This window comes from Eulemur rufifrons, chromosome 3 (genome assembly GCF_041146395.1).
Source record: "Eulemur rufifrons isolate Redbay chromosome 3, OSU_ERuf_1, whole genome shotgun sequence".
NCBI classification, from domain to species: Eukaryota; Metazoa; Chordata; class Mammalia; order Primates; family Lemuridae; genus Eulemur; species Eulemur rufifrons.
The window spans coordinates 72,108,340-72,119,334 of NC_090985.1; the positions used below are offsets into that span (position 1 = coordinate 72,108,340).

Here is a 10,995-nt window from a genome sequence, read left to right on the forward strand (position 1 = left end):
AAATACACACACGGATCTATTTCTGTAAAGGAAAACAAAAATACACAAACAGATGCATTCAATATAGATTGTTTCTGGTTAGTAAGCTTGCATATAATTTTTATTTTACATTTTTTGAATACCCTATTCTTCAAAAAACATATATTGCTTTAGAAAAGTAGGAAAAATAGTTACTTCATTGAGAAGCTGTAAAATTTGATTATCTAATTTCTGAAGTTTCATCTCATTCTGAAAATCGCTTTCATGATTAATTTTCTCTGGCTCAGAAGATGGACACACAGATGTAAAAGATGGCAAAGCAGCGTCTGCTGGTGTACTTGCAAACTGCTCCAAGGGAGCTAACTCATCGATGGGTGCTGATACCACTGGGATATTATCAATGATCTATGACATAGAAACAAACCAAAATCTTTTTAATTTACATTCACTTATTAATTAAAACTTGAAGGTATCTTTTCTGTTAGGAAAAAATCGATACTATACCTCATCTTCACTTATATTGAGGGGAGAATCAGAAGAAACTAAATTATCCAAAAGACCTTCTAAGCTCTGCAGGCGTGATGAATTTATTTCTGCCATATTTACTGGTTCACCAAATATGTTCTTACAATCTAGGATTCTAAGCTGTGGCAAAGTCTGGAGAATAACTGCTCTGTACCCTAGGAAACAAATCATTCAAAATGAAAACTTAAACATTAAAAAAAAAAAGGAGATTATTTCTAGAATACACTAAATTTATCAGCTACCAGATACATCACCTGAATGCTAAAATTAGTTCAAGAAAGCAACTAATGAACTTGCAATAAATGCTACTTGTTCAACTTCTCCAGTATGTAATCATTAAACATAAAAGAAACAAAACACTCTCTCCACCCCTTTTTGACCCCTGTTGAAGGTCAAAAAGTTAAAATCTCCATCTCTAAAAAATTTAAAGTTATAAATACATGAAACCAGTAGTAATTGTATTCTGAGAAGGAAGCTAAACATATCTTTTATTTTTAATATTAGTATAAGCATAAATAATATATACAAACATAAAGCAGGATGATGTGAATAATGACCAAAGTGTCAGAATTTCCCTAGTGAGGTTTCAAGCATTAGTAAAGCATTCTCCTTTAAATTACATATAATTAATACTAAGACAGGCAATCTATCAAGTATTAAAGAATAATATGATTCTCTTGTTCGAGTTGGTGTTTGGATATTACAAAAAAAAAAAAAAAGGAATAATGTGTTTATCTTATTTTCCCTGTGGGTAATTAAATATGAGAAATCAGACAAATTAACAATAATTTGGTGGTTAGGCTAAAAAGAACACTTTAATTCTGGGTGTATGTAATTTTAAAACTAAGTATTTCTAACAAAGACCAAAGAGCAATTGAGTGGTTATAAGAACTCCAAAAGAAAGAAGTCTGGAAAATAAATATTAGAAATTTTCAGGGAAGATAAGTTATTTCAGCAATAAGTTTCTTCTCAATTCTGGAGGGTAACTGTATTGAGAGAAGTATCTAATTTAGAAAAGAAAGTGAAAAATAAAGATTCAAATTGTAGAAACTAGAAGTTCTTGAAACAAATTTGTTAGGGAAAAAAAAAAAAATCCAACCCAACTGGTTAGCAAAGAAAAATACAAAATTTAGAAATAAAGTTTCTTCTAAGAAAAAAGTTTCCCCAGAAAACTCAAACCTGTCCTGATATGCAGGGAGACTTTATCATTATATGGTCTTAGGAAAATAATTCTCAAGTATTATATTTTTCTCTACGAAGTAAAATGATCAAAATAGGTTTCCACTCTGCCGAAAAGCCTTCTTCTAGTTGCATGTGAAAAACACAATGGAGCTTCTGTAGCCAACTTGTACTCAAGCAGATATTTTTTCTCCCTGTAGGCTATTTAGTTTCCTGCAGTGTTCCAAGCAGATCTTTAAAATGTATGTTCATATTCTACACCTTTCTCTTATTTTTAAGCAATATGAGATAAGTGAGTTCTAGAAAAGCAGTCTAGTCTGCTTTATCTTTGCTAACTTGATTCTAAATTAGATCAAGCAGCATTTCAGCAGCAGCATCTAAAGTTTAAGCTTTTTTTAAAAAATAACTTATTTATTAATAATGTAATGAATTCATATGGCATAAAATTCAAAAGATACACAGTAAAAAGTTTTTCCAACATTTCCTGATCTCCAGTTACCCAGTTCCTTTTCCTGGAGTTAGCCAATATTATCAGTTTTTTGGTATAGTCTTCTAGATGTTTTCTGTACATACCGACCAAATACATTGTTACTCTTTTGACATGAATGGTAGCTTATTATATGCAATACTTTTCAATTTGCTTTTCTTTCTCTTAATATATCTTGGAGATAAATGTCCATTAGTAAAGAGTTTATATTCTTTTTTATGGCTGCATATATTATATTAGAATATATCAAAATGATATAATTTAATTTTGAGGCATTCACTTATCAAATATAAAATTATTCAAATGGGAGAACTACTGATCTGTTCATCCTGTACTCTTTTAAAGCAATTTTTTAATAGTTTCTCTTAATAAACCAATTTATTTGTAATCATGTTTTCCCAAATACATAATAAAATGCTACAAAGCTTAAGACTAAAATAAAGGGAGGTCATAACACCAATTTCAGAAAATGAAAGAGCTTTGGCTATTAACTGTTATAAAAAGCATTAATTGTTCATACCTGGTAGACGACAGATAGGATTATCTTCTCCATTTTTCTCCAAAATAAGATTGGTCAAAAAGTGTAATCCTACCGTACACTTAAGTAAGTGATGAATACTATTTATACAATTACTATGTAGGTCAATATATCTAAGTTTATGCTTAATTCCATGAAGGGGGATCAACCCTGCAATAAGAAAAAAATTCTCTAGATGCCACAGAAGATTTTTTTGTTAACTAATTAAAAATAACTGTTACGTAAGTTATACTTTAAGAGGCCAAGGAAGAGCATTAATAAGACCTTGCTGTAAATAGCTACATCTAATGAAAAGGATATCAGTAAAGTAAATTGTTGTTTTTGTCAACGGAAAAAAAGCCAAACTCTGTAAAATAATTTTAAAGAGATTTACTTTGAGCCAAATTTGAGGACCATGACCCGGAGCCACACTCAAGAAGCCCTGAGCAAATGGACTCGCTGTAGCTAGGTTACAGTTTGGTTTTATACATTTCAGGGAGAGAGGGGTTACAGGTAAAGTCATAAATCAATAGGTAGGAGGCATACATTGGTTTGGCCCAAAAAGGTGGGCCATCTCAAAGTGGAGGATTACAGGTTATAGGTGGGTTTAAAAATTCTTTGACTTGTAATTGGTTAAGACATGAAGCTTTGTCTAGAGGCTTGGAATGTTTTAAGATAAAAGCTCTTAATCAGAGATAAGCCACCGGACATATATTTGTTGTGTACATTGAGGACCTACAGGTTTGTCTTGAATACCCTTAGGCCTGCTAATGGGTTACAAAGGATGTCCCCAATAAGGGAGGGGGGCACGATAAGACATGTCTGACTTCCTTCCTCCTGGCAGGCAATTTAGTTTTAGGATATACCTTTGGCCATGAGAGGGTCCATTCAGTCAGCCGGTGGGGAGGAGGGTGAGTCTTAAAATTTTATTTTAGTTCCCATTTTGAAGAAACATAGGTTTAGCATCTCTGAGGCCTTAGCCCTGAGGTTCCTTAGGCTCCCATTCTTTTCAAAACAAAACAAATCAAAAGAACCTTCCCAGGTCAATGCATGCACTTACATGCAAACAAGCATAAAACAGTGGCTTTAGGCTCTCTCAATGTATCACTTTGATTAGCATACACAAGCAAATGCTGTATTCCACTTCAGTTTTGTTGGTTGGAATATAAAATAAATACAAATAGCACTCATTTAATTTAGTTCTCTAGGAATATTTCTTGTATGAGCTTATCTGAGCATTTGATAGCAGATACTATTGGTGCCTGGCTCACCTAAGACTTCAGCTATAGCTGTTGTGGACACATGCTATGTACAAAATGGAGGGAGCTTGTTGAGCAAAGGTACAGCCTGGAAATGTGAGGGAATTAACACCTCCAGGGGCTCTCCTCTATCAAAGGGGACTTGTTAGTGGACAAATGCCCCAGTTCCTTTCTTTTGGAAGGGCTATACTGACATGCACTTTACATTGTTCCTCAGAGGGTACTATGTATTTTATAATTTTGCTTAGTTTAGCACTGTCCATACTCAAAATTACTCACCTTTTTTTCAATTTCTTCAACTTGCCTGGAAGACCCTTTTTTTCTCAATGCCCTTTGGCTAACTTCCACTCATCTTTCTGTGACATCCTCAGACAAATCTTTTCTGACCACTCTCTACGAGGTCTGATCGCCCTGTCTTTCTCACAGTACTCAGCATTTCTCCTTAATTAACCATCACATTTGTAAGTCCGTGTTCCATGTTCCTGGTTCTTCCTCTTATGTTTTAATTTTATGGTCCTCTTACATTTCAATTTTAGAGTAACCCAGGGCTCATTCCTAGGTCCTCTTCTCTATCTACGCACTCTCCAGAATCTATTTTATGGTTATAATACTATTGCGTGCTTTTAAATGCCAAATCTACAATTCCAACCATGACCCCCGGCCCCCAAACTGCAGATTTTATACATACATATGTTGGAAAGTGTTCTCAAATTTAAGATCCCCTCATCTCTAAACCTGTTCCTCTCCCAATCTGTCCCATGGCACTAAACAGTAATATTGTTCACCTGTCAAACCAGAGAAAACTCATTAGTTACCTTTGATTCCTCTTTCCCTCATTTTTATCCCAATCCATCAGCAAGTCCTATAAACTCTACCTACAAAACATATCTATTTACTCCTCTATACTATTTCTACCTCAGTCTAGTATCCATCATCTCTCTTCCAGCCCACTGGAATAGCTTCCTGATCTGAAGCTTGTCAGTACTGAAGATACTTCAATAAAGCTTCAATACTGAAGATAATTAGAGGAATGTTGCTAGTTTGAACAGATAATTCTAAGAATTATCATGAAATGTTGTTAAATTTATCAGTTGTATCACTTTAATCAACTAAAAAATAGTTAAATCTTCTCAGACATACCAAAGACAAAAAGAAAAAATAACTTCATTTGTTCCTTAATTTGCAGCAGCCTTTAGAATGCCACATAACTTCATTGTTGAACGTGGTAGCCACTAACTATATGTGGCTTTTTATATTTAAATTAAAGTGTAACTAAAATTAAATAAAATTACAAATTCAGTCCCTAAGTTGCACTAGTTACATTTCAAGTGCTCAACAGCCACGTTTAGCTATTGGCTGGCATACCAGACAGCACAGATATAAAACACTTCACCACTGTAGAAAGTTCTGTCGGAACTATTTCACTCTATATAACAATATATTGATTAAAGATTAAGATTAAAACATTTTTCTCCTAAACCGGGTCCTTCCAATCTGAGTTTTTCCTGCTACTTTTTTTTTTACACAACTGTGGCTTTGGCACCAACAAAATTATGACTGAAACATACTTTCTGGATAGTCAGAAACTGGATTACTATTCAGAGATCTCCAACATGCAAAGCTAAATCATGTGACAAACTTTCAGCATTATAGAAAACATAAGCACATCTACTTACCACTAAGATCACTTATGTGGTTATAGGATAAATTTAGCCTAGTCAGATTAATTAGTTCTTCAAGTCCTAAAATAAAATAAAATAAAGCCTTTGTAGGATTTAAAGAATTAATTAGAGAGATATAGCATCACAATATTATTTCAGCCTATCTTGAAGAAAATCTAGTTTGGTAACAGTGAAAACAATTTGAAAAAATACTTAGTTTTAAAAAAATTGACACTTTTTTGGAAAAAGGCATTTTGTATAATGAGTTTTTAGGGTCAGTTTTCAAAAGTTTATGCTAATATTTATTCCATTCTTTCAGGAAGAAAAATGGACTTAAATCATCTTCCTTATGCTAAGTATTATGCGAAAATCTCTTACAAACCTTCTATTCTTGTGATCAAATTGCAGGACAAATTTAAAGTGCATAGTTTTGTCAGTGTGTTTAGCCCTTCAATTTGACTTATTTGATTAGATGACAGATCTAAATGTCGTAAATTCCAAATGTGATCAATGGCTTCGATCTTGGAGATGTTATTGCAATGAAGATTGATGGCATGAAGGGTTGAATCTAAAGATAGTTCTGATATGCTACAAAAGAAAACAGATATTATAAAAAACAAGTAAAAAATAGATACTAAAAGCATGACCAAATAACTAAAATTAACTAAACGGCATGTAGATAATAAATGTGCTCTATTCATTCTAGAATGAAATCCTTCCTGTTTGTGGTTGCTTTGAATTGTCTCGAACAACACAGTGCTTCTTACCACAAAAACCAGTATTCTGGACCACTTATACCAACAAAAAACCACTCAAGGGAGAGAAGTGGCTGTGGGGCATTTCTAGTTTCTATTTTTAAAATCATCAGCATAGAATAAAGGCAGTATTGCACAGCAGTCAATAATTGTAAAGGCTCTAGAACCCTGATACCCCAATTCAAATCTGTACTTTACTACTTTTTTGCAGTGTTACTTGAGCAAATGTCTTAACCTTTCTATGCCTCAGTTTTCTCATCTCATTTAATTCTTACAATAACTCTTAAGTAGTAGGTATCATAAGGATACTGAAGTTTATGGAAATTAAATAACTTGGCCAAGTTCTTGCAGTTACTGTGTTAACAGAGCCCAGGTATAAATCCAGATCTTATATTGGAGTTTATAACCTTATCTTCTTCACTGTCTCCAATGGCTATTTAATCCACAATGTAGTTGATTTTCAAAAAACCACTAGTTATTGCTATTTCTAGGGAAAAAGTTCCTGTCCTCCCTTGTTTAAAGTTGGAATGCACCTCCCCTAAATAGAACTCATCTCTTCACTCCCCCAATTATTAATACTATCTATAACTGAAACCTCTCCTGAAGATAGCAGTTTCAGGAACACAAATTAGAGTGCACAAGATTTAGAGTTGCTGGATGAAGGTACAGTCAGGAACAGAAACACAAAATGTCATGAGCATGCGTGGTAGGTTCTGTAGAAGCTACCTGAAAGCTGTAGGAAACCTAAGTCTGGCAGCAGGGAAGCATTTGCAAATCTCAAACCTGCCACCTCTAAAGTGATTGAAGCATTTCCCAGTTATCTAGCTTCTGTCATTTACGGAGCTTTTATTTAGTGCCAGACTTTATGCTATTAATATATCCTCTTAATGATAATTATTTATTTTCTGACATGTTTCTGTTTCTGGAAATCAATATTGTACAGATAATGTAAGATAATAGTAAAAGCGGACAGTGAAAATAGAAACGGGTTTGAATCGGAACTTAATTGATCACCAACTGCATAAACTCGGGCAAATTATTTAGATTCTGAGTCTCAGATTCACAACATGTAAAATGAGAAAAACTACCTTGCAGAATTGCTGTAAGGATTAGTGATAATGTATACTACATGCACAGATGGCATTCAGTAAATGGCAGCAATTACTACATACAAATGTAAATATTCGTTTGAAAAACATTTTCTTGGGGTCATTTGGCAAATTTTAGATCAGAATTCAGAACAAGATGGTTAATTATCAATAGCAGGTTCGCATAGAGGAGGGCACCCTACAAAGGAACAGTATGTGCAAAAGCACAGAAAAGCTTACTAAGAAACTGCCTGTAGCTCAATATGGCTAACCTTAGAGTATAATTGGAGAAATGGTAGGAGTGAAGACTAAAGACACAGAAAAGACAGGCAGAGAACAATCAGTAATTCAGAGCAAATAACCTCACAGGCCATGCGCAAGTTTGGGCTGCATGAGACAGGAAAACGGCGAACAAATATAGTATGATTAGTACTTTCAAAAACTATATGAATTCATGTATTATAGTGCCCTGTAAATTAGGGGGTAAAGAGAACAGAGGCAAAACCAATGAGGAGCAGCGAATGCTCGCTCCACAGCTGCCAGAGATGCTAACGCTGCCACTTTTTTTCAGAGTAGAAGAAGCAGAGGAGAGACGAGAGAACACGAGAAGACCAACAATTAAAGAGCAAGCAAAGAAATAACCAGCAATGAAAGGAAAACCAGCAGGAGAGTGGTCCGAGATTGGTGAAGAATGAGGTCGCGGAGCAGTTTCAATGCTAAGCAGAGCCGTGGGCAACGCCAGGCAGAAGACAAAGTCGGGAAGGGATGCAGGGCTCATTCAACCCGGCACTTCGGCAAAGCAGTTTTGGCGGCGTAGGGCGGCCAAAAGCCAGACTGCGTTAGTGAACGGTCTTGGCTGGCAAAGCAGCTTCGCGCCTCCGCTCCGCTGAGGCCGCCCGCCGCCCACAGCCCCAGGCCTGGGGTTGCACGGGCCGCTCCTGGCTGTAGAGCGCCCTTTACCTCCGCAGGCCTTTGTCCATGAAGCATTTATCTCCGCAGCTGCTGACGCCATCCTCATTTCCAACTTCTGCCTCCACCGCCGCCTCCATGGCACTAGCGACGGGGAGTCGGTCTTAACCGGCGTCCAGCGCTGAAGGTCGGAGAGTCCAGAACCCGCCTCCGGAGAGCGAGGAAGGGCGACTCGAGGGGGCGGGGCTGGGACCCTCCCTCCAACCGACAGCAGGGCACTTTCCCGCCCTGACGCTGCCGCAAAGCCAGAAGCCTGATCTCCACCAAGGGCTTACTCCTTTTACGGCATCTGCGGTGCGACGCTTGGCGCTTGCCGTAAAGCGAAGCTTTTTTCTGAGCGTGTTGGAGTTGAGGAAATGAGTGGATCTGTTTTAGTTTTGTGTGGTCTTTGCATAATAGCCGACTGACTTCTGGAGGCGGTTTTACAGCAGTTTGGTTTTACATACCTTTACATAGACTTACATGCGTATAAATTGTTCCCCCACCGGTCATTGCCCTTCCTGTGGATTCATTAAACTTTTTTTTTTGAATGTTCAAGGACAGGTTTATTTGCGATTATGAAATATTGACAACAACACAAGTGTCCATCAAGAAATGAACAGATACACAAGTTGTGATATATCCATTCAATAGAATACCACTCAGCAATCAAAAGGAAGGGGCTACTGATACACACAACCACATATATCAATCTCAAAATAAAAGAAGCCAAACAAAGAGTATGTATCATATGAGGGTGGGGGAACAGAATGGAGAAATTACAAAGTGGCACAAGGAAACTTCTGAGAGTCATGTATGTGTTCACCATCTTGATTGTGTTGATAGTTCTACAAATACAGTTAGGAGCCACATAAAGACGTTTGGTCAATGATGAACCACATATACGATATCGGTACCACAAGACTATAATGGAGCTGAAAAAAATCTTTTTGCACAAATACACAAATATATTGTGTTACTTTTCTTTACACTATTCAGTACAGAAACATGCTGTACAGGTTTGTAGTCTAGGAGTAACAGCCTATACCATATAATCCAGGTGTGAAGTAGGCTATTCCATCTAGGTTTAGGTAAGTACACTCTATGATGTTTGCACAATGATGAAATCACCTAAGGATGCATTTTTCAAAATGTATCTTCTGTCTTTAATTGATGCATGACTGTGTATACATATATCAAAACTTCTCAAAGTGCATATTTTAAATATGGGAAACTTACTGTGTGTCAATTGTGCTTCAACAAAACTGTTTAAAAACAATGAATCATGCTCTCTGGAGTTGTGCAACCTAGTTGCCCTCTATATGCACTTATGTGCATTATACCTGTTAATGATTCATTAAACATTTGAGGGATGCCTTACCGTATGTCATTATCTTCCCTGAGCAATGAAGAATAAGATGAAGCCATTCTTGTTCCTGGAAGTATTCACAGTCCAATGGAGGAGACAAAGAACTGCCGTACAACATGACGGATGCTCAGGAACATCTAAGCCAACTGTAGAGTTATATGGGTAGTGGGTAAATTTTCTAAAAGGCAGTGATTGATAACTGAGTAGTCTTACTTGATTAAGGGGAGTTTGGGGAAGGAACGGCGTTATGGGGGCAAAACAATACTTGTATAACGTCAAAGAACTGCTGGCTAGGTTGTTCCCTAAGTCATGATAATTTTTAAAAATGGAGGCACAACATACACCAGTCCCCTCTTAACTGATAGGGATGGCAAGACCACCCCAGTGGATACCTGTAACTGCAGATAGTACTGAACCCTATGTATACTATGTTGCTTCCTGCACACATACCTATGATAAAGTTTAATTTATAAATTAGGCACAGTAAAGAACTAACAATAATTAATAAAATAGAACAATGAGGACAATGTGCTGTAATAAGAATGTGAATGTCATGTGTCTTTCAAAATATCTTCTTGTACTATACTCACCCTTCTTTTTCTTCTTTTTTTTTTTTTTTGAGACAAGTTCTCTCTCTGTCACCCAGGCTAGAATGCAGTGGTGTCATTATAGCTCATCACAACCTCAAATTCCTGGGTTCAAGTCATCCTCCCACCTAAGCCTCTGGAGTAGCTGGGACTACAGGCATGGGCCACCGCATCTGGCTGATTTTTCTATTTTTTATAGAAATGGTCTCGCTCTTGCTCAGGCTGTTCTCAAATTCCTGGCCTCTAGCGATTCTCATGCAATCCTTCAATCTCCTCCCGCCTTGGCCTCCCAAAATGCTAGGATTACAGGTGCAAGCTGCTGCACCCAGCCTCTTCTTCTTCTTCTTTTTTTTTTTTTTGGAGACAGAATCTTGCTTTCTTCTTCTTTTTGTGGTAATGTGACATGATAACCTCAAAAACTAAGTGACTAATGGGCAGGTAGCATATACTGGGTGGCTACACTGGACAAAGGGATGATTCATGACCAGGATGGGAAGGAGTGGAGCAGTTCGAGATTTCATTAGGCTGCTACTCAGAATGGCATGCAATTTAAAACTTATAAACTGTTTATTTGTGGAATTTTCTATTTAATATTTTTGGATTGCAGTTGACTGTAGGTAACTAAAACTGCAGAAAGCAAA

The 10,995-nt window shown here is 36.6% G+C and overlaps 1 protein-coding gene across 1 annotated transcript in view; it reads right to left on the reverse strand.

Annotated features, from left to right (window-relative positions):
• LRRCC1 (leucine rich repeat and coiled-coil centrosomal protein 1) overlaps window positions 1–2,769 on the reverse strand; it is a 29,516-nt gene extending 26,747 nt beyond the window's left edge. Inside the window, exon 1 of the mRNA XM_069466271.1 lies at window positions 2,691–2,769. Coding sequence (XP_069322372.1) covers window positions 2,691–2,723 — 33 coding nt within the window. The 5' untranslated portion in view covers window positions 2,724–2,769. The remainder of the gene's footprint in view (window positions 1–2,690) is intronic.
• Window positions 2,770–10,995: the final 8,226 nt, after the last annotated feature.